Source organism: Miniopterus schreibersii (genome assembly GCF_964146895.1).
Source record: "Miniopterus schreibersii genome assembly, chromosome: 19".
In the NCBI taxonomy this organism is placed as follows: domain Eukaryota; kingdom Metazoa; phylum Chordata; class Mammalia; order Chiroptera; family Miniopteridae; genus Miniopterus; species Miniopterus schreibersii.
Genome location: NC_138119.1, coordinates 10976082 through 11001422, shown reverse-complemented (window position 1 = coordinate 11001422; position 25341 = coordinate 10976082). Strand labels below are relative to the sequence as shown.

At 40.8% G+C, this 25341-nt stretch overlaps 2 protein-coding genes across 2 annotated transcripts in view; one reads left to right on the top strand and one right to left on the bottom strand.

The window, feature by feature from the left end:
• CRCT1 (cysteine rich C-terminal 1) overlaps positions 1 to 25341 on the top strand; it is a 148336-nt gene that overhangs the window by 41811 nt on the left and 81184 nt on the right. The window lies entirely within an intron of this gene.
• The window catches only part of LOC308549339 (uncharacterized protein), a gene marked incomplete at both ends in the record, with an annotated part of 30980 nt that overhangs the window by 3506 nt on the left and 2133 nt on the right, over positions 1 to 25341 (bottom strand). The window contains one exon of the mRNA XM_081121881.1: positions 22188 to 25309. Coding sequence (XP_080978007.1) covers positions 22188 to 25309 — 3122 coding nt within the window. The remainder of the gene's footprint in view (positions 1 to 22187; positions 25310 to 25341) is intronic.

Below are 25341 nucleotides of genomic sequence, written 5' to 3'. Positions count from 1 at the left end.
TCTTAAATAAAACTCAAAAAGTATTAGTCATAAAGAGAAAAATTGGACTGCATTAAAAGTAGGAATGCCTGTTCATTTAAGGACCTTATTAAAGCAGGGAAGATAAATGCACAGAGTGGGAGAATACATGCAAGACATTTAACCAATAAAGAGCTCTTTGACATCAATCTTAGTAATATTTTCTTGGATCTGTCTCCTTGGGTAAGGGAAACAGAAGCAAAAACAAGCAAATTGGACTACATAAAAACTAAAAAGTTTTGGTACAGTGAAGGAACACTGATAACTTGCTGAATGGGAGAAGATATTCACAAATGATAAGGGGTTAATATCCAAAATATATAAGGAACTCATACAACTTAACAAGCAATACAGTTTAAAAAATGAGCAGATGATGTGAATAGACATTTCTCCAAAGAGCATGTACAGACAGCCAACAGACATGTGAAAAGATGCTCAGCATCACTTATCATCAGGGAAATGCAAATCAAAACCACAATAAGATACCACCCAACTCTTTTCAGAATGGCTATCATCAAAAAATCAACAAACAAGTGTTGGCAAGAATGTGGAGGAAAGAGAAGCCTCATGCACTGTGGGTGGGATTGTAAGTTAATGCATTCACTGTGGAAAACAGTATGGAGCCTACTCAAAAAATAAAAAATAGCGTTCCCATATGACACAGCAATACCACTGTTGGGTATTTCTCTGAAGAAAACAAGAACACTAATTCTAAAAGATATATGCACCCTTCTGTCCACTGCAGCATTATTTACAACAGCCAGGAAGATATGGAAGCAACGAAGGTGTCCATTGATGGATGAATGGATAAAGAAGATGTGGTTCATATATAGAAAATGAAATATTACCCAGCAATAAAGAGGAATGAAATCGGGCCATTTGCAATAATAGGAATGACTCTAGAGGGTATTATGCCAAGTGATATATGTCAGACAGAGAAAGACAAATACCATATGATTTCACTTTTTCATGGAATCTAAAAAAACATAACAAATGAACCAAACCAAACAGAAACAGATCTATAGATACAGAGAACAAGCTGACAGCTGTCAGAGGGGAGGGAGGTGCACTGATGGGGAAAAAGACAGGAATCATGGATAACATCTAGATTTTGGCTCCAGCAGAGTTATTTCTTGCCATTTCTGTTATTCCCATCTTCTCTTACCTAAAACTGCAACCCATCCATCGCTCTGCTCCGACTCTTGTGATCTTATCCTGTTTCCCACTTAGCAGCCCAGAATGATGTTTTTAAAACATACATTCAGTTGTGTTACTGCCCCAGCCAGGGACTTCTCACGGACCCCTGTTCCTCTTGTTAAACATGCTCTGGGCGCACTAGCTTCTTTTTGTTCTTCGAAAAAGTTTACTTCTGGTTTAGAATCTTGCCCTTTGCCTTGACTGGTTCCTTTTGTCATTAAGACCTCAGCTCAAAAGATAATTCCTCAGAGAAGCCTTTCCCCGTCATTGTTTTTCTGCATCTGAAGTTCTCTCCTCCTATTACTTTACACATCACTCATTGTTCTTATTACTGTGTGAAATTTTGTTCATTCATCATTTACCGAAAGTCTTCCCCACTAAAATGTAAGTTCCTAAGAGTAGGGAGTTTTTCTTGTTCATTGATGCATAACCAGCCAAGACCTGCACTTGTCAAATATAAGGTAGTTAGTATATATATTTGTTGAATGAATGAATGAACGGAAAAGACAGCAATATAAAGAGAGTACTGGGTAGCCTCATAGAAAAAATGTACGCCCTCATTTCCCTTCTGTATTGAAATAATCTTTTAGGAACAGTTCCACCAAAAATAAGAACCCCACACATCCAGAACTTTTTGCCTTAGAGTATACACACATCCAGATTTCCACTCTGCTTAACACTGAGCAGGCAAAGTCAGATATATTTCCTCTTACTTACTTCACCAGAAGAGCGGGTAGAACGTAGCCTGAAGGAGCTGCTGGGTGCTGAGGTCTGCGGTAATGACCTTTTTATAGCAGGCCTGCCAAGGAGGAGCCATCCTCTGTAGGCTGTTCTGATTCATTTCTAACCAAACCCAGATCCACCCATATCTCCACCTCTGTTTCTCTAGTGGCATGTGTTTACTTCTTAACTTCCTCACGTACTCACCTGTACTTGCTTAAGTTCCAAAATTATATGAACCCCATATATTGGAGATTTTATGGAAGGTTTCATTTGGCTATCAAAGGTTCTTTGTGTGAAGGGTTCACACCTTCTACTTTTTTTTTTTAAATTAACACCCAGTTTGACTTGATAGGTGCTTGATAAATATCTATTGATAAATGCAGTGTCTTATTTTTGTCTCTAAAGGGGTAGAATATGCATTTATGGACAACTTTAATTTACACATTTATGGTCAACTTTAATTTATGCAGGAAGACTTCACAAGCATCTACCTGCGTGTCCCCTTTTTTATGGTCTTTTTTTGTTTTAACCCTCACCAAGGACCCTCTTAGAGAGAGGAAGAGAGAGAAGGGGAGGAGGGGGAGATGGAGATGCAAGAGAGAAACATCCATTGGTTGCCTTCTACACATGACCTGACCAGGGATTGAACCTACAGCCCAGGTATGTGCCCTGACTGGGAACTGAACCAGCAACCTTTTGGTGCACAGGACCACACTGAACCAACTGAGTCACTCTGGTCGGGCTGAAGGTCCCTTTTTTAAATCAATGAATCCTATTGCTGGACACTGGGAGAACTTGCCATGGGATGAATGTTCATCTAGAAATTATAATGAATGGAGAGAAAACAGGCAAATTTAATTTTTCCTTTTCAAAAGAGATCAAGAAAATGAGCTCTTGGGTTATAAGCAGTAATCACTAGGAGCTAGCATGAGTTTATTAGTCTATTTTTACATTGTTTTCAAGGTTATTACGTTGGTGTATCAGAGACATGTTCCATGTACTCTTCCTGTGGGTTAAAGCACGGGTTTTTTTCACTTAGTCTCATGCAGGAGACTCCTATTTTTGACCTCTCTCTTGGTTTTCAGACTATGTCGAACCCTACATCTCTGTTTGAATGTGCCTTAGTTACCTCTGTCCGTACTGTTCAAATCTGAACCCACTGTCATGCCCTGTAAGGAAATGTACTGTCTCACAGATGTCCACATGGTGGTTAGTTGCATCCCCATGCACTGACTCGCTCAAGCTACACAGAGTAATTTTTCACTTCTCCCCACTCTTTGTCTCCGCAGTCATGCCACATCATGTAAACTAGCCTTATATTCTTTGTATGCGGGCCTATTCTCTATCTCCAGTGCTGCAATTTTAGTTCTGGACCTCACCGTCTTTCAAGAGAGTATTTGTAAACAGCGTCATAACTAGCCCCTCTACTAGTAGGCTGCCTGAATCATCTTCTGATATTATCCTGTCGTTTCCCCCACTGGCTTCTCTTTGCCTATAGAATTCCAAACTCCTTTATTGACACACAAGCCCCTTCTCAATAGGTATGAATCTGTATCTTTCTAGCTGCTGCTCTTATCACCTCTAGTTTATGTGAAAGTCACTCTAGACTGATTAAAATTCTTTGGGTGAACCTTCTGTGGTCCACCACTGTTGAAAATCTCTACACACTGTCCTTACTACCTGGGCAGTCCCTCAACCTTACCTTCTCTTCATCTTTGAAGACCCTTGATAATTACGATCGCCTTTGTAAAGCCTTAGCTGACATCTACAGGTAGATCGCTATCCCCTCATATACAGTACTCTGTATTTCTCTCTCTTGTAGCACTGGTGATGTTTTATTTTAGTTATTTGCTTTTGTGTCTGCACCCCACTTCCCAAATTGTGTTTCTTCTTACTCTGTGTTGCCTGGGTCGCAATCATCTCTAGTGTGTTGGGCCGTATAACAGTTCTTGGGACATGATCACGTAGGAAATGCAAGGGTGTAGCCTATCTTATTTAGGGCCAATCAGGGAGAAAATGCTTGGGGTTTTAAAAACTTCATTTAATGTTCTCATTTGTGACCTTAGTAGACCATGGCTTGTGTCTTTTGTGGGTCGTTAATTAACATTCACAGAACACAGGTCTTCATTTTCTCCTTCTCGTGGGTTTCATTGTCTTCGTGTGCATGTAGCTGTTGTGTTTTTGTCTGTCTCTCACCATGCTGTAATAATGATGATAGTACTATGTTGCATGTCCATTATGTGTCAATAATGGACTAAGATTTTGCATATATTGCTTCTAACGTTCAAAACAATGCCATGAGGTCATCATCTCCCCTAATTTTGAGATTAGGAAACAGAGGGATACCGTGCCCCAGGTCACCCAGCAAGTAAGTTACAAAACTAGGATCAATTCCAGGTCTTCTGATTCCAACTTGCAAATTATTTCCACCACACCACGCCACACTGGGTGTGAAATTTCTACTGTTTTATTCACTTTCTTTATATTTGTACTGTTTAAAACAGTTGTTCTCTCAAAGTGCCCCAAGACTTGGGCATTCTTATCTGTGGGTATTATTGCAAGGGCACCAGAAAGAAAAGACCATGGTGTGAGCGAGCTGAGAAAGGTGGAGTCCAGAGAGTGGCAAGGATGGAGTAATCTGGGATCTGACCTTTTGCTGAACTGAAGACCCAGATCTTGCAGATTTATGTCATTATGGAGGTCAGCCTCTAATAGTCTGCTCCAGGACTGTTTTCTTGACCATGGTATGATCATTATATTTTATACATAACTTGGATGAAAATGTCAGCAGATGGCAACATTTCTTAGGAGAGGCTGAGGATTTGAGAAGATTTCAGCTCATCTTACCAAATAGCTCAAATCTAGTAAAAGGAATATTACAGAAATAAAAGTAGAATTCTGACTTTGCCAATTAAACTTCATAAAAACTGAATGCACTCATTAGTAAAAGAAGAGTATTGTGACAGTGACAGTGTGATGTAGTAGCTGCAAAGGTAGGGCTGCATTAAAAGAAGTGCATTCGCTAGAATAAAATGAGTGGTGGTGTCCTTCTCTTGACATTTGTCAGATTGTTTCCATGACTGTTTGCTCAGTCCTGATACCACTTGTCAATAGGGATGTGGACAGTTGTTTTGTGTTCTGAGTAAAGCAAGTAGGATGATTAGGCAGATGAAGGAAACCGAGTGAGAAGCAGGTGGATAGGAGATGAAGATCTGTCTTCAATGATGCGAGTGGCTGTTATACAGAGGAGGGATTATACTTGGGAAATCAGTATTGAGTTTCCTCAAAAAATTAAAAATGGAACTGCCATTTGATCCAGCAATCCCACTTCTGGGAACATATCTTAAAACCCCTGAAACACCAATCAGGAAGAATATATGCACCCCTATGTTCATAGCAGCATTATTTACAATAGCTAAGATCTGGAAACAGCCCAGGTCCCCATCAGTAGGTGAGTGGATACAAAAGCTATGGGACATTCACACCATGGGATACTGTGCAGCTGTAAAGAAGAAGGATCTTGTACCCTTTCAGACAGCATGGATGGACCTGGAGATTATTATGCTAAGTGGAATAAACCAGTCAGAGAAAGACAAATACCATATGATCTATCTCACTTATTTGTGGAATCTAATGAACAAAATAAATTGAGCGATAAAATAAGTCCCGAGGCATGGAGGCATGGAGTAGACTGACATATCTTGGGGTGGGGATTGAGAAGAGATAAACCAAAGAACTTATATATTTATATACATAGCCCATGGACACAGATAATAGAGTGGTAAAGGCCTGGGGTGGGGTAGGGGCTGGGCAGAGGGGGGCAAAGGGGAGGGGAGAAATGGGGGACATCTGTAATACTGTCAACAATAAAAAATATATAAATTAAAAAAAAAATCTCAGATAAATGGCTAAAACTTGTTGTAAGCACATTTTGGCTTTGTACAAGGAAGAGCTTTTTAATATCAGAATTGTCCAAGCATGAAAATCATTATCTTTGGAGCTAGTGTGTTCTCTGTCATTGCCTAGAGAATCTTGAACTGGATGAGATGCTGGCCATCAGCTAGTCTAGTCTCCTCGTATTGTAATTTAAGACGAATAGGTCTAGTTGCGTGATTGATAAATCAGAGTTGGGTCCCAGGCCTCCAACCCAGGACTTTTCATTCCAAATCCTCTTTGTATCGCACCAGGTTACATCAGTTATTAGGAGATGAGAGGGGGATATTTTGGAGGGGAGTCAAGTAGAGGACTATTGGGTGGATGTCTGATAAATCCCTGTTTCAACCTGAGAGCTGTGGTTCTATGATTCAAGTAAATTTCTTGCCTGACTTGATTCAGCTCAGCTCACATGGCTCTTTGATCAGTGCAGGTTAGTAACTGTTGGGGTAACAGGACTATCAGTTCTACTCCATAGTGTGAACAGGACACTTTGGGTTTCATTGCACTACTTCCTGCCAAACAGAGCTGATCCCCCTGGCATATTAGCTTTTTATGTTCAGCATCCTAAAGGATTTTTTTCTTAAAGCCTTTAAAATTAGTGTTCATTGAATAGTGAACTTGGAGATGCATCTTCTCTATCCTCAGAGAGGATCTATCCTTTGTTTCATTGCTATGAGACAATGAAATGCCTTCAGATGTGTTTTGGCCTTTACACTTACATATCGTGGCTGCCGGGATCAGTCAAGGAGTGAAGAAAACTCCACTAAGTCAGTAGTTATGGACAAATCACCAATTATAGGATTTCAGTTACCATCATTCAATTGTTTGTCTCTCTTTTTTCCTTCCAATTGTTGAAAAGGCATTATGTTGCCATAGTGCCTCTGGGCTGCTGATGTGGGTCACGTTGTCCTAGTTTAAGGGAACAGCCCTTTGAGATGTGTGACTGAGGCGGTAGGAGTGAAGGGGAGTTGGACTTTGTGGTTAAATGATTTCCTAAAGGAGTTGTTGTCATCTGGGAGGTGCTGTTTTGGGGTTGACATTTTTCCATGTTGAATATTCTTGTGGATTCCTTGGCATAGTTGTAGCTGATATTCCTGCTTAGTCATACAGTGGTGGAGCAGTACCTGGCAAGGACACGTTTATTGGGAGCATGTATTTGACCGAACAGTAGGGAAGGAAAGTAATGTTGATCCCAATAAAATTTTTCAAGTTGCATATAGTGACCCCAGATTCTGCCTTCTTCAGTCTCTTCCCCACCTCACACACACACATACACACACACACATGCAGAAGTGAGTGGATACACATAGACTAGCATACACCCAATGAGATTTGTGTGAGACAGACAGAACAGAGAGAATTACAATGAAAGATAAATCTTTTTAATAGTGAAGACATTCTCAAGGAAGTACTTGTATCAATAAACTATAATTTTTCCCCTAAAAATTATGGTGGTTTGTTGAATTGCTCAGGTACAATTGCAGAGATGGCCAGAAGCATTGTAGGGTGTGAAGGGAGTTACATCTATGCAGTAAGTGTGTTATAGGAAAGTTTTTTTCTAATAATTAAGAACAAAAGCAATAACAGAAAAAATCATAGGTGGAATAATAGAAAAGCAACAGATCACCCCATGTAGTTAGGAAAAAACCATTCATGACTTACTTTTGAATGGTTATGAACAGAGAGATTGTGAGATTTTTAGAGTGGCCATATCAGCAATGACTGGTATCAGTAGTAAAAGATGGACCAGTTACCACTTTGTGTCCCATGGGAACAGTGAGTTTTGGTGACAGTGGTGCAGCATTAGGAAACTGCAAAAAAAAAAAGAATCCAAGAACAAGCCAGGGCAGGGACATTATGGTCATTCTGACCAGATTTTACCAATGTCACCATTCACACAGGGGCTAAGATAGGCCAGTAACTATAGGAGAATGTGGAAGATTGGAGGGTTTGGAACTTGGAAGACGCCCTTACTCTTCTTTCTTACCTGTTTCCTTATGTTTGGGGACATAATAGACACATAGTTGAGAATGTATTCTGGAGGGACATTTTCTGCAGGTATGTTAGGGAAGTCCAGTTAAGAGATGGGTGAGGGTATTAAGAGATGAATGGATCATTTATTCATTCACCAAACATTTGTGTTCAGCTGGCTTCTCACCAGTCACTGAGCTGGTCAGAGGGCTATCAATGGAGAAGACATGCTCCCTGTCCTCAGAGAGTTCACAGTCTAATGAAGAAAGCAGACATGTAAACAATGTGATGTGTGTGTAATAATAGAGGCATTTATGAATTATTGTGCAAGGACAGATGACTGAGCAACTCATTCGCTTCTATTTTAAACATCTTCCCCCAGCTTTACTGAAGAATAACTGACAAATACAACTATATATGTTTAAAGTATACAATGTGATGATCTGATACACGTTGTGGAATGATTACCAACATTAAGATAATTAAACACCTCATATAGTTAACGTTTTGTGTGTGAGTGGTGGGAACTCTCTCTTTTTTTTTAAAAAAAAATATTGATTTCAGAGAGAGGAAGGGAGGGGGGGGAGAGAGAGAGAGAGAGAGAGAGAAACATCAATGATGAGAGAGTCATTGATCGGCTACCTCCTGCAGGCCCCCAACCAGGGATCAAGCCCACAACCCGGGCATGTGCCCTGCCTGGGAATTGGACCCCGATCACCTGGATCCTAGATTGATGCTCAACCTCTGAGCCACGCCCAGCCAGGCAAGAGCTCTTAAAATATACTGCCAGCAACTTTTAAGTATACAGTATCATATTGTTGACTATAGTCACCATGCTTAACATTAAGTCCTCAGAACTTATTTTGCTTATAACTGAAAACTTGGACTCTTGACCTACATTTTCCTCTTCCCCTACTCCCCAGTTCCTGGAAGCCACGTATCTATTCTTTGTTTCTATGAAATTGGCTTTTTTTTGGATCCCACATATAAGTGATACCATACAGAATTTTTCTGTATACTAAAAGAATTTGTCTTTTTCTGTCTGACTTAATTCATTTGCAATAATGCTCCCCAGGCTCATCCATGTTGTCACAAAAGGCAGGATTGTATTTATTTAATTTTTTTTTATAGCTGAATAACATCCCACTTAACACATATATCCTATAATATCTATATCCACTCATCCATTGAAGGGCATTTTGGTTGTTCTATATCTTGTCTATCATGAATAATGCTTCAGTGAACACAGGAATGCAGATGACTCTTTGAGATAATTGATTTCATTTTCCAGGAGTGGGATTGCTGGGTTGTATGGCTGTTCAGTTTTCAATTATTTGAGGAAACTTCAAACTGTTTTCCAAAAATGTCTATTTAGATCCTTTGCCTATTTTTAATTGGATTATTTGCTGCTTTGTTATTGACTTGTATAAGTTCTTTATGTATAAGTTCAATTTATTGATTGTCTCCTTTGCTGTGCAGAAGCTATTTAGTTTGATGTAGCTCCACTCCTTTATTTTGACTTCTCCTCTTTTAGACAGATTGTGAGGAGGTGGTATTTGAGCTGAGGTCTGAAGAATGCACTTACTGGGTTGTGTGGGCAAGAAGAGGAGGGGATGGACTTGAAAGGTCTTTTGGAAAGGGCTTGAAAGCCACGTAAGTGAATTGGATACCATCTTATTTACATTGGTTAGTAGCTAAAGAGTTTTTAAGTATAAAAGTGGCAGGATCTGATATTTTTAGTTAAAAGAACTCTACTAAGAATATAGATGGTGAATTGAGTTTTGATACAGGCCAGGTTGCAGGCAGTTTGAAAAAAGGAGAGATAGTGAGATTTCAAACAAAAGCGTTGCAGGGGGAGGAGGGAGCAGACGTTTCAAAAGCAGAGCTTGCAGGTACAGCGGATGGGGGAGCTGAGGGAGGGCAAAGAGCCGGAGGCAATAGTTTAGAGTCTTGACGGGCAGCTTTGAGAGGGGCAAGCTCCATGAAGTAGGCTGTGACAGGTGGATAGAAGAAAACGATGGAGGAGCCAGGAAAGGAGTTTAGATGGGCAGGCGATGGGCAGTCGGTAACAATATCAGTTAATGGGGATCAGTACCCTAGGGTCATCTCTCAGGCCAGAATTTTATCTTGGGCAGTAAGAAAAGCTGAAAAATCAAGAATAATTCCTAACATGAGACACTGAGGCACGAGGAACCAGGCAGACACCTTGCTACCCCAGCTGAGAGGGATCAAAGTTAGATTAGTGGCGCAGGTGACCTGATCCTGACTCCTGAGCTTTGGGGAACGTCTGTCCTTACATCCCTCCTGCTGAAGGTCAGTACTTGTTCCGCCTGATGGAAATTTCACTAAACTTCCAGCACCCGAGGACCCCTCCATCTGTTCTGCACCCACTTTTTATCAACTTTGACTTTAGTCTCCTTCTGGAGGCCTCCTGGCTACTTAGCATTCATCTGATCTCACCACCTACACCCTGTACATTAGGCAGGCGTTGGATTGATAATCCTCATGATCATCGGTGTAGCCTGGCTTCAGACTCTAAATATGCCACACCCCTGCCACCCCAGTATAATTGGGGAAGGGCCCAAAGTAGCGCACATGGCATAGCTGTGTGGCCGGAAGGGTTGCATAGTCTAATAGCCTGGGAACTGCCGGGTTCATAAGGTGAACATCAGGGCCACTCTGGAGTTACAGCAGCGTATTCCTGACAATTTCTATTTAGAGAAAAATTTAGAAACAGTCATTCAGGACTCTAAAGTACCATAGGTCCAAAAGAATCACTGGTCAAAAACTAAAACCATTTCCCTTAAAAACAGGAACAAGACAGGGATGTTCACTTTCAACACTCTTATAAAACAAGTGTGACTTCACGAGTCTAATGATGCTGTTTTTGTCCACCTTGAAGTTGTGGTCCTGTTGAGTGGGACCTGCACTCTTGCCCCACCGACATTCCTGCTTGTTTTATCAGCATCTCCTAAAGTATGGCCTGATTTTCTTTGTTTCTTAGAGCATTTATTTCTGAGGATTTAACTTATTTTAGGATATCCAGGCAAGTTGGGGCAAAGTCCCCCAGGGCTGGATAGGACAACGTTTTGTGGCATCCCATAGTGTTGACTTTTAAGCCAGCGTGTTAGTCTGGAGCCCACATCTTTTGTCTTCGGCTTTTTCAGGATGACTTCTCTGCCCTTCTGTGGCAGTGCTTGAGGAACTGAGGTAGTTGTTTAATCATTTTGATTTGTATTTCCCTGATTCTACCTCCTTGATTTGTTTATCATTTTTCTAATCAGGCCATCAGTTACTCTTGCAAAGTGTACTCTGGCAGTATTTTATATATATTTATGCCTAAAGGAAGTCATAGAAAATTATTTGCAGTTCTTTTTACAAAATGAATTTAGTAATCCTCAACTAATCTTTTTATTTTTCCCATGAACTTTATTATTATATGAACTTATTAGATGAGGTATATGACAAAGTTGAACTGAAATAACACCAGAGAGTGAGAAACATGAATTGGTTGCCTCCAATACGAGCTCCAACGGGGGTTCAACCTGCAACTTGGGTGTGTGTCCTGACCGGGAATCGGACCCCGATCGCCTGGATCCCAGGTCGACGCTCAACCGCTGAGCCACGCCCGGCCGGGCTGATCATGGTATATATTATTATTTTTAAAGCCACTGTTGAATATAGTTAGGCAATATTTTATTTAGTATTTTTAAGTATACGTTCATAAATTAAATGTGACTAATTTTCTTTTGCTGTATTGTTCACATCTAGTTATAGAATTAAGATGACAGCATTTGATAAAATTAGCTGGGAAGCTATCATTTTTTCTCTTTTCTGGAAGAATTTGTATAAAATAAGAACTAACTGTTTCTTGAATGTCTAATAGAACTTGCTAATGATGTAGGTATCCTTTTTTCCAAGGTGAGAAAACCTTTTATTATTACTTAAAATTTTCAATACTTATTGGCCTAATAGATTTATCTATTTTTTTTCCCTTGCATCAGTTTTGGCAATTTATATTTTTTCATATATATATATATATATACATATATATATATATATATGTATATATATATATGTGAAATATATATAATATTTATATATTTATAAATATCTTAAATATTTATATATAAAATATGTATATATATAATTTTTATATATATCTCCTTTTAATCTAAGTTTTTAAATGTGTTAGCTTATGTTCAGTGATCACATCTCCTTTCTTGTTATGTATTTTATTATATATATAATTTTTATTCTTGGATTAATCTTGGCAGAAGTCCATCTTATTAATCATTTCAAAGAAATAGCTTTTGTTTATGTTAATGATCATTATTTTTGTTCCTTATTTCATTGATTTCTGACTTTATATTTATTTACTCTTTTGCTGCTTCCTCCTCTTTTCCCATGCCTTCATTTGAATGTTTAGCACGCCTCTGCTTACTCTTTTTGTTTCCTGATAAATGTACTTAATACCATCCATTTCCCTCCGAGAATTGTTTGATTTCTGTCCCACAAATTTTGACATGCAGTATTTTGATCATAATTTAGTTCTACGTATTTCTCAATTCTCCTCATTATTTCTTTTTAACCCAAAGAATATTTGGTTTCCAAAGATATGAAGTTATTTTTAGCTCTTTATTTGCTGTTAATTATTTACTATATTATGGTCAGAGATAATAGGCTATATGATGTTGATCCTCCAGAATTTATTCCTTTATAGCCTGAATGGTCTATTTTTCTGGCTGCAGAATGTATCCTAGAAGTATGCACATTCTCAGTTTAGTGGATAAAGAGTTCTATATGTTTGTAATAGCTCGAGCTGGATAATCTGTCATGTAGTTTTTTAAAACAGCTTTATTGACGTATAATTGATAACTAAGATGGTGCATATTTAATGTATATTCTGTAATTTGGTGAATTTGGACATGTGCAAACACCTGTAATACCATCACCACAATCAAAATAATAGACATACCCAAAATCTCCCAGAGTTTCCTTTGTCCCTTTGGGGTGTGTGTGTGTGTATGTGTGTGTGTTATGACATCTACCCTCTTAACAAATATTGACGTGCCCAATACCGTTGTGTTAACTATAGGTGCTATGCTGTACAGCAGATCTCTAGAACTGAAGCATCTAGCATAACAAACTTTATATAATCTACTGAGCAACTCCCCCTTTCCTGCTTCCCCTGCCCCTGGAAACTGTGATTCTGGTCTCTGCTTCTGTAAGTTTGACTATTTTATTTCTTTTTCATCTTTACCAGAAGACATGCTTAGAGAGAAGAAGGGAGAGAGAGAAACATCAATTGGTTGCCCCCCATACATGCCCCTACCGGAGATGGAACCTGCATCGTAGCTATGTGCCCGGGCTGGTAATTGAACTGCAACCTTTTGGTGTTTGGGCAACACTCCCACCAACTGAACTACCCAGCCAGGGCAGAGAGTTATTTTTAAAAAAATATGTTAACATGTATTGGATTTATTATTATTAAATAAATATTATTTAACTTCTCTGTTTTAATTTCTTCTATGGAAAATAGTGATAGATATAATCCATAGAAACAAAAGCTCTTGGGGGTCCTCAGTAATTTTTAAGAGCAAACAGAGGACCTGAGACAGAAAAACCTGAGAATCACTTCTTTATGGAAATAATTGTTCATTAAATGGATAAAAAAAATTATTTCTAAAGTAGATAATAAGAAAGCTATGGTTTACCTTCATCCTGAACATGATCTTTGTGCTCAATGGCTAGGCTCTAAGTAAAGAACTGAAATTTTTTCCTATTCAATAAGTGAAGTCGATTTCCTTGCAATTATATTCTCTAAATAGAATGCTGACAAGAGCCAAATCCATACTAGAGAAGTGACCCTACAAACAAGAAATTTTGACTAAAGCTTGGAGACCTGCCATACAAAATAGGTCCATTTGAGGGTCCTTCATAAATGCTTGGATCTCCTCCCAAGTTACATCTTTTCCTATATGCCCTGATTGTGTAGGGCTAGAGCATTGCCCTTTTCACCTATAGGTATTATACTCAACCTTTGTCCTCAGAATTACCCTGACTTAATATAGTTTGTCCCATGGTTCTTGATTCCCAATCCTCAAGCTCACCAGAGAACTTTCTTTCCTTTATTCTCTGAAAGCTCATAGTCAAATACATTCTGGTTAAATATAAAAGCTTCATCATCAGTGACTTTTACTGCTTTGGCTGTTCAAAGGTGCTTTTCTTTTTAGCAAATGACACACCCTGTGAATGAGTAGTGAGAATCATTAGCGAGAATTGCTTACATTGAAATACTTGGAAAAAGACGTTTTTAGCATTCAGAATATCATTTTGCTTTGTCCTCTGGGGGCTTTTCCTCTGGGTCATTGTGAGGAAATTAAATAAAAATGTTTATTTTATATTCTATGCTAAAAAAATTCAGTCACTCAGTAAGAGGCCTAAATACCCCATTTTAATGTCATACTTTATCCTTAACAGAAATGGGTACAAAACAGGGAAATACCTTAATCAATCATTAAAGGAGGCATCTGTAAAACTAATATTTAAGTGACTCCTTTGGTATTGGAGAGGATTTTATGGCCGCAGGCAACATACAATGAGCCCATTTGGGATGGGTAATTGGTATGCTTTTCTTCTGTTTAAGTGAAAGAAGGGCTTACTGTAAGCACATGTTCTTAGAAAAATTTTAGGAAGGAATGCATATAGAAGTTGAGGATTTGGGGAAGTGATTTTGTTAAGACTATCCATGTCTGTCCACAGACCTAAGTGAGTGAAGCCAGCTTCAGTGTGGGGGAGGCATTCAAAAATGATGGAAACTCTGATGAGCTGACTCACACATGTCCAGTCCAAAGTGAGATTATAACTTCTCAGATCTGGCTGGTTGTTCAGAAGGAATGTTGGCCCAGGGTTGCTGGATATTTGGCTTAAGAGAAAATGGAAATCCAGGGACTTTTTCTTCTTGGTGTGATATGCTAATTTCTAAACATTTTATCTAATTTGTATTTTAAAAATGCGAACCAGTAGTATGCTGGCCAAATGAAACACATTGGTAGACTAGCTATGCCTTCATAGTCACTTTTGAACTTTTAGGTTTCTGTATGTGACCAATGGCCTCACCCAAATTTTATACCATATAAAGAAAGTACCAACAAAGTTCACTCTTTCCTCAAAGTCTCTCTCTTTTTTGTTTTTGTTTTTTCCTTTCTATAGACTTGCTCTGTCTGCTTGATGACTCAAGCCACAAATCTAGCAGGTCATCTTAGACACCTTCATCTCACTCACGCACTGTATACCATGTAACCACAGATCTTTTCAGAAATATGTTTTGTATCTAGCCCTTCTTCTGTACTCTATGTAACCTCTGTCATCTTTTACCTAGATTATTGTAGTAACCTCCAAATTAGTCTCCAGACCTCTAGTATTTCCCCTCTTACACACACATATACGCATGCGTGCGCGCGCACACACACACACACACGAATCTTCCCTAGTGAATATGTTATTATGTGACTTAAAGAACCCTTTGTTGATTCTTAATTGCTTACAGATAAAGACTAAAGTTCTTAGCAAGGTTTATAAAGTTCACTGTGACTCATCCTCTGCCTGTTGTTCTGATACCATCATTTCTTGCTGTGTTGCCACATAGATGCTGTCTTAGCCATGCTGAATTATCTCACGTTCCCTGAACTCATCATGGCCTTTCTTACTTTAACACTTTACACATACTTTAAAAATAAGTAAGCCTGGAGTAGTCGCCCAAGTAAACCTGGATAACTCCTAGTCATTTCTGAAGACCTACTACAAAATTCTCTTCTTTTCTAAAGACATTTTTGAATCTTGTTTCTTTATTTTTAGTCAGTTAGTTGATCACTTTGCTGCAAACACAGATCCTTGATCGTATCTATTATAGCACTTGCCAGAGTGTTTATGTGTGTTGCTTTCTCACATGTTGATTTCCCTGATGAACATGTAAACTACTAAAAGACAGGGGCAGTGTCTCACATATTTGTAACTTCAGTACCAAGTACAGTGTCTTTTAATTAAGTAGTTATTAAAACTTCTCTCCAATGAATAAATGAGTGAATGAGTGATCCTGGATGCTCCATTGACAACACCCTCATTATCTGATCATCTGGATTCTGTCATCAAACTAATAAGAGAGGGATTGATCAGCCTAGCCCACATTCTCAGATTGCTTGATGAAGGAGAGCTATAGAAATGTGAGTGTTTTGTCACACATAGGTGGAGCTCAACCACTTATTCTTACAGGCTTGGCTAGCTGAGCCTCACAAGATGTGCCAGGAAAGGCATTAGGAAGAGTGAAGCACAGATTTGGAAGAAGAGCAATGGGAACTAGATAGTAATGTTCCTGGAAAATAAAGGCTATCGGGTACTCCCCTACTCCCCCAAATATTTAAACCTAAAGCTTAAGTGGTGTGCATTGGGAGGCAACATAAACCTTGTCCAGCCCCTGAAATTGCACCAATTGAAAACAATTGCAGACTCTAATGCATTTTTTTTTTTTTAAATGCTGCTTGGAATACATTAGTTTGAGTGAGATGTTATTTTGTTTGTTATTGGTTGGTTGGTTTTAAAGACACCCAGCCAGCTGAGCAATTCAATAACATCAGAGCTGACAAATTTCACCTTGAGAATTTGAGGAAGAAGAATGATCAAATTACTGTCTTTTAAAAGTCCTCTTGTCAAAAGGGAAAGGGAGATACTGCTGAGTGATGTATGGAGAATTTTTTAACATTAAAATTTTTTAAGTTTTTAACATTTAAAAAATTAAAAAAATTTATCTATCTACCTACCTACCTAAAAGAAGAGACATGAACAGATTTTTAGAGGAAAGAAAATAAGGGAAACCAGCGCTTGCTGTATGGGCTCTTGTTGGAGTTCTGTGCTGGGTGGCCTGGTGGAGAAGACACCTGGGCTTTGAGTTAGCTGGGTCTGACTTGAATTTGCCACTTTGCAGGTTACCAACTATGTGTTTTAAAAGCTTCTCTCACCCTCAATTTTGCAAGTTTGTTGTAGGGAAAGTGAAGCATAGTAAGTAGGCATTCAATACATTTTAGTTTTCTTGCTTTAATCCATAGTGGAATAAATAACACAAATATTTACTATTTTGTATTAAGTAATAGAAGCAGACTACAACTGTTCTTTGATTCCCAGCCCTAGACCTGGGACCCTTCAGTCTGTGGGCTGATGCCCTAACCACTGACCCAAACCAGCTAGGGTGAGTTTCAGTTTTATATACCACATATGAGTAAAATATTATGGTTCTTAGCTTTCCCCCCTGACTTATTTGAGCATAATATTCTCAAGTTCCATCCATGTTGTCGCAAATGGCAGTCTTTTCTTATGGCTGAGTGGCATTCCATTGTGTACATGTTCCACATCTTTATCCAGTCCTCTGTTGAAAGACACCGTGGTTGTCTCCATGTGTTGGCCACCACGAATAATGCTGCAGTGAGCATAGGGGTGCATATATCTTTGCCAGTACATGTTTTTAAGTTTTTGGGGTATATACCCAGGAGAGGGATTGCTGGGTCTTATGGTAGTTATGTTCTGAAATTTTTGAGGAATTGCCAAGCTGTTTTCCATAGTGGCTGTACCAGTCTACATTCCCACCAGCAGTGAATGAGGGTTGCCTTTTCTCCACAACCTCTCTAACACCAAGGGAAGGGGGTGGAGGGATAGGGGGTGAAGGGGGCCTCATATTTGGTGACAGAAGATGATTTGGCTTTGGGTGGTGGGCATATAGTGCAATATACAGATCTTGTGACATAGAAGTCCACACCTGAAACCTATATAATTCTATTAACCAATGTCACCCCAATAAATTTAATAATAAAAAAAGGCTTCAGAGTCTGTGTGAATGGCCCTTCAGTAGTGCCCAAGTTTATTATTAGAGAGGAAGCGCCCTCTGCTGGTTTGGTTCATTTCCAATCAAATCCAATGTTGCCTGAATCTTCTTCCTTTTCTGTTTTTTCATTTTCTCTTGCTCGTTGCCCCTGTAGCTTATACGTGCTCTCACTTTGGTTGCATTAGATTGCTCAACACAGGTTTCACTCAGCATGCAGTATTATGTTAGAAGGTCCTTTCTGGTTATCAAAAACTCTTGGAACACTTACACGCCAACAAAGCAACCGACGCATGCCAGGTGTCTAGTACACACTGACCTTCCCACACTGAAAGGTCATTTTTATCTAGGATGTTTGGAGAAAGAAGAATTTTATCTTTGTTTCTCCCAGTTCCTCCCTGACAGTACAACTGTGCTATGAAGGGTGCTTTGCTATCGCTTGGTATTCTTTGGCACAGGGATGCTTTATCTATAGGATGCTGGCAGTCGGTGGTGATAGAGGGCAAATCTTTAACTGTACATACTCTATGACTCTCTCTTCCCAGTGGAGTAGCATCTAAGAAATTCAACTCTTCACAGAGGTTCCACATGAGGGCGCCCCAGTTGCTCAACTTTTCTGTTGTAGATCACACCTGCTCTCCCACTTTTATCTCTCCTTTTATCTTAGAAAGGGAATGTGTAACTCTCTTTGAATTATTTTAGAATACTCTTGGTGTAATTTATAAGGAACAACTGTCTTCAATTTGATTAAAACAAATTATCGAGGTTCTTAGCAGTCTGAAATATATAATTTTTCCATTGTATTTAAACTTCAAACGAGTGTGGTCAAGGGATTATGGGAATCACTCATAAATATTTGACCTATATTCAGGGGTGGGCAAAAGTAGGTTAAATTACCAGTCATCATTACCTAAAAGATAAATCATAGGTAAGGATACAAAATAATAACAATAATAAGACAAATAAGAAATAATATAATAATTAATAAATAATAATACAAGAATAAACTGTGTTTCATGTACTTACAACTGTAAACCTACTTTTGCCCCACCCCATATTATATTTACGCATACACACAAGCACACATACATACAGTAAAGGCAACTTAACATTGATTCAGGGGAGTGGTAAAATTTTAGACATTCCTAAATTTAAATTTAAGGATTAAAGAATGTGGAATTATAGATGTATAGAATGAGCGTAGACCTATTGGCAGGGTTTGCGAATCAAGAAATCTATACCCTGGGTCATAGCAGCCCTTCTAATAGACTACATGATTTGGGCAAGTTGATCTCTTTGGATCTCACTTACTTTACGTACAATAGAAATTGTTTGGATGAGATTAAATACAATATCTAAATTTCTAATGATTATTTGATAATTTTATTCAGTTAATGAATGGTGATAGATTTGTATGAATTGGTTATATTTAGGGTTAACTATCATATACTTAGTTATTTTTTAATGTTTATCATTAATAGTATAATAACTTTATTTCCTTTTACTAATAAACTAACATGACTAGTGTTCTATTGATCATATAACATGATCTAAAGTTCATATTGTCCTTAAAATAAAATATTAAAAACTAGATATAGAATATGTTCTGAGTCTAATCAGAAGAATGAGGCTATTTTTTGTTTTTTTCATGTAACTTCTTCCCTCAATAGGGGCATGTGATCTTGAATACCCATTGATGAATTTCACTTTAGTTTGAATTCCAAAAATTACAGTGAAAGGAAAATAGCTTGAGTGTTTGGGGAGGTGAGGATGGTGGAGCACCAAATTCTGATATAGGGAATTATCACTATTTTAAAAAATATTTTTAAATTTTATTTTTGTTTAAAATATTACAGATGTCCCTTTTTCTCCCCAATGACCCGGTCCACCCTGTCCCATCCCCCTCCCCAGTCCCTTTCCCCACCATTGTGTCCTTGGGTTGTGCATGTACGCATATAAATTCTTTGGTTACTCTCTCCCCCTCCACCCACCCACCCTCCTCCATTAGGGAATTATCACTCTTTTGATTAGATTAAATGTGCTTTGAGGGGATGATCTCTAAAGTACTTACTAGCTCTTATATTCTGGACATTTTCTGTGGATTTTATAGCAGTAAATTTTCTACTGAAGTTAGTATCTTTTATACATTTTTTTCTACTTTTTGTTGCTTCTCTTGCTCTTCATAATAAATTAATGTCTTTTTTCCTCCTAGACAGGAAGGAAAAAAAATTTTTTTTTAATTGATTTTTACAGAGAGGAAGGGAGAGTGAGAGAGAGAGAGAAACATCCATGTGAGAGCAGAACATCGATTGGCTACCTCCCACATGCCCCCTACCAGGAACTGAGACCACAATCTAGGCATGTGCCCCAATCAAGAGTCAAACCTACAACTTTTGGGAGCACAGGACGATGCCTAACCAACTGAGCCACACCAGCCAGGGCAAGGACTATACTTTTAATCATTTTTTTTTTGACTAGAAAATTCAGAACCCCATTAGCCTCCACTGCCATTAGCCTCCATTGTCAGGGGTATTTTAATTAATATCTTTGACGGAGAGAGTTTGTGGTGCATGACTCATTTCCAGAGCTTGGGTTGTTTTAGGGTATAGTGCTTGGGATTGTGTTTGATGATTGCTGTGACGATCACTATAAACCAAACATCTGAAGTAAGCCCATCAGTATAAAGCATTTCTTTCTGTAAATGCTTTGGACAGTAATTACATTGAGGAAAAGATGGGATGTGATTGAGTTTATTGAGTTTTGCCTTCTTTGGATTTCCTATTATTGGTAGCTGATGCTTCACTCCCATCTAGGTGTTCAGGGGTAGAAAGAAATGTACATCTGACTTCATGACAGGGAGCTTTGTTTGTGTTTGTGAGGATGAAAGAGAAGTGAAACTATACTTTGATGAAAAGTTTATTGTTAATTTTTATGCAATACAGTTTTCTGGATCCTATATCCAGGACGTCATGACAATAAATTCAAAAGTAGTAGTACAGAGCTTCAGTGGTGGCACAAAAGAAGTGATTCTTCTGAATCTTCCGTACCATGACATTCTTTGCTCAGGACATGGAATGTGTTACAATGTTATTAGAGAAATTTTGGCTCCTGAACCATGTCTCTTAGCTCCCTGGATAAGTTTGTCAATAAGTAATTAAAACAAAACTGGAAAATCTAAAATTTGAATTTCAGAAAATTTTTAAAAAAATGCCCATTTTATCCCAAAGTACCCAAATCACTTTTGTCATATAATAGTAAATATAGCCCCAAATGCCATTTATTTCTTCCATTCACTGTTTTTCAGCCAAAGAGCTTAATGGTTAAGGAGCCTTACAAAAAAAAACCCAAACACCTTGCACCAAACAAAAGAGTACCACAGTTAAAATACTTATTCCCTGACTACCAAAAGAAGGGATCATGTTAAATATCTTAATTCCATGCATGTGTCTCATTTCTTCTTTGAGTTAGTTCTTAGGTTAGTTTTCTATTGTCTTCAAATTATTATTCAAAGTAATAGTATTTTTGTTCTTGGATATATTGATAGAGTGGGGTGTTGATATCTAAGTAATAGGAACCTGAATCTGTTCTCTCCCTTCCCGGGTAACCACTGGCCTCAGAGTCTCTTGCCTGCATGTCATCCATATGCTGATTGTTTCTGCTGATGCTCCCTGTCATACTTGATCCTGGCTCTTGCTTTTGCCTTCCCCTGCTCCATGCAGTCGTACTGCTTGATGAAGACCTATATATATACTCCTCAGCTCCTGTATGATCTTGGCTATGAAGAGGGTGACTGGAAATGGATCTTTTACTTATGTCAGTTTCCTGCCCATAGCTGTCACTTGAATGACCATGGCTATATACTTGCCTTTCACTGGTGTTGAATCCAGATTGATCCTGGGCATCTCCTGATTGTCCATGACTTGATCCCATTCTATTGAACTCGGACTGTCCATGCCTAAATCCTAATTGTTCATGAATCTGTTTCCCCCAATTTTCTGAATGTTCTTTACTATTGTTATGGGATCCCTGCCAACTAGTTGAACTAGATTCTGAATGACTGTGAGCTGACAGTTGATTGTTTCCAGTTCCTGTTGACCTAACAGGGCTAGATTGGCGACTGCTTGATCTGCTGCCCCCAGAAGGTCCATACCCAAACTGCCCATAGTCATATTCTGCCCTTCCATAGCTACCATGCTTCCATCTTTGACTTGATCCATGATGTTGTCTTCCACTAATTTCTGAATGAGAATGACTACTTCCAGATTGGTCATAGTGGCTACTTGACTGTTTCCTTGTGCTGTCCCTTGACTCCCTAGATGGAAAATGTGATTGTGTATGACTAGATTCCCATCTTCCACTTTTGCCAGATCCTGACTGTGGGGATTGCCCATGGCCTGCCTGCCCATGTTTCTTGGTGTCTCCTGACTGTCCATGAGTAGTTCCCTGACTCCCTTGACTAGAGGATCCCCACTGTCCATGTTGAGATCCAGCCTGGCCATGACTGGACCCTGAGTGTCTCTGTGAGCCTCCCGAATGCCATTCACTGCCGCTGGACTCACTGTGACTAGATCCCCTTCTTCTGCCTTTGCTGGACCCTGACTGTGGGGATTGCCCATGGCCTGCCTGCCCATGTTTCCTGGTGTCTCCTGACTGTCCATGAGTAGTTCCCTGACTCCCTTGACTAGAGGATCCCCACTGTCCATGTTGAGATCCAGCCTGGCCATGACTGGACCCTGAGTGTTTCTGTGAGCCTCCCGAATGCCATTCACTGCCACTGGACTCACTGTGACTAGATCCCCTTCTTCCGCCTTTGCTGGATCCTGACTGTGGGGATTGCCCATGGCCTGCCTGCCCATGTTTCTTAGTGTCTCCTGATTGTCCATGAGTAGTTCCCTGACTCCCTTGACTAGAGGATCCCCACTGTCCATGTTGAGATCCAGCCTGGCCATGACTGGACCCTGAGTGTCTCTGTGAGCCTCCCGAATGCCATTCACTGCCACTGGACTCACTGTGACTAGATCCCCTTCTTCCGCCTTTGCTGGACCCTGACTGTGGGGATTGCCCATGGCCTGCCTGCCCATGTTTCCTGGTGTCTCCTGACTGTCCATGAGTAGTTCCCTGACTCCCTTGACTAGAGGATCCCCACTGTCCATGTTGAGATCCAGCCTGGCCATGACTGGACCCTGAGTGTCTCTGTGAGCCTCCCGAATGCCATTCACTGGACTCACTGTGACTAGATCCTCTTCCACCTTTACTGGATCCTGACTGTGAGGATTGCCCGTGACCTGCCTGCCCATGTTTCTTGGTGTCTCCTGACTGTCCATGAGTAGTTCCCTGACTCCCTTGACTAGAGGATCCCCACTGTCCATGTTGAGATCCAGCCTGGCCATGACTAGACCCTGAGTGTCTCTGTGAGCCTCCCGAATGCCATTCACTGCCACTGGACTCACTGTGACTAGATCCCCTCCTTCCGCCTTTGCCGGACCCTGACTGTGGGGATTGCCCATGGCCTGCCTGCCCATGTTTCTTGGTGTCTCCTGACTGTCCATGAGTAGTTCCCTGACTCCCTTGACTAGAGGATCCCCACTGTCCATGTTGAGATCCAGCCTGGCCATGACTGGACCCTGAGTGTCTCTGTGAGCCTCCCGAATGCCATTCACTGGACTGACTGTGACTAGATCCTCTTCCACCTTTACTGGATCCTGACTGTGAGGATTGCCCGTGACCTGCCTGCCCATGTTTCTTGGTGTCTCCTGACTGTCCATGAGTAGTTCCCTGACTCCCTTGACTAGAGGATCCCCACTGTCCATGTTGAGATCCAGCCTGGCCATGACTGGACCCTGAGTGTTTCTGTGAGCCTCCTGAATGCCATTCACTGCCACTGGACTCACTGTGACTAGATCCCCTTCTTCCGCCTTTGCTGGATCCTGACTGTGGGGATTGCCCATGGCCTGCCTGCCCATGTTTCTTGGTATCTCCTGACTGTCCATGAGTAGTTCCCTGACTCCCTTGACTAGAGGATCCCCACTGTCCATGCTGAGATCCAGCCTGGCCATGACTGGACCATGAGTGTTTCTGTGAGCCTCCTGAATGCCATTCACTGCCACTGGACTCACTGTGACTAGATCCCCTTCTTCCGCCTTTGCTGGACCCTGACTGTGGGGATTGCCCATGGCCTGCCTGCCCATGTTTCCTGGTGTCTCCTGACTGTCCATGAGTAGTTCCCTGACTCCCTTGACTAGAGGATCCCCACTGTCCATGTTGAGATCTAGCCTGGCCATGACTGGACCCTGAGTGTCTCTGTGAGCCTCCCGAATGCCATTCACTGGACTCACTGTGACTAGATCCTCTTCCACCTTTACTGGATCCTGACTGTGAGGATTGCCCGTGACCTGCCTGCCCATGTTTCTTGGTGTCTCCTGACTGTCCATGAGTAGTTCCCTGACTCCCTTGACTAGAGGATCCCCACTGTCCATGTTGAGATCCAGCCTGGCCATGACTAGACCCTGAGTGTCTCTGTGAGCCTCCCGAATGCCATTCACTGCCACTGGACTCACTGTGACTAGATCCCCTTCTTCCGCCTTTGCTGGACCCTGACTGTGGGGATTGCCCATGGCCTGCCTGCCCATGTTTCCTGGTGTCTCCTGACTGTCCATGAGTAGTTCCCTGACTCCCTTGACTAGAGGATCCCCACTGTCCATGTTGAGATCCAGCCTGGCCATGACTGGACCCTGAGTGTTTCTGTGAGCCTCCCGAATGCCATTCACTGCCACTGGACTCACTGTGACTAGATCCCCTTCTTCCGCCTTTGCTGGACCCTGACTGTGGGGATTGCCCATGGCCTGCCTGCCCATGTTTCTTGGTGTCTCCTGACTGTCCATGAGTAGTTCCCTGACTCCCTTGACTAGAGGATCCCCACTGTCCATGTTGAGATCCAGCCTGGCCATGACTGGACCCTGAGTGTCTCTGTGAGCCTCCCGAATGCCATTCACTGCCACTGGACTCACTGTGACTAGATCCCCTTCTTCCGCCTTTGCTGGACCCTGACTGTGGGGATTGCCCATGGCCTGCCTGCCCATGTTTCTTGGTGTCTCCTGACTGTCCATGAGTAGTTCCCTGACTCCCTTGACTAGAGGATCCCCACTGTCCATGTTGAGATCCAGCCTGGCCATGACTGGACCCTGAGTGTCTCTGTGAGCCTCCCGAATGCCATTCACTGCCACTGGACTCACTGTGACTAGATCTCCTTCTTCCGCCTTTGCTGGATCCTGACTGTGGGGATTGCCCATGGCCTGCCTGCCCATGTTTCTTGGTGTCTCCTGACTGTCCATGAGTAGTTCCCTGACTCCCTTGACTAGAGGATCCCCACTGTCCATGTTGAGATCCAGCCTGGCCATGACTGGACCCTGAGTGTCTCTGTGAGCCTCCCGAATGCCATTCACTGCCACTGGACTCACTGTGACTAGATCCCCTTCTTCCACCTCTGCTGGACCCTGACTGTGGGGATTGCCCATGGCCTGCCTGCCCATGTTTCCTGGTGTCCCCTGACTGTCCATGAGTAGTTCCCTGACTCCCTTGACTAGAGGATCCCCACTGTCCATGTTGAGATCCAGCCTGGCCATGAC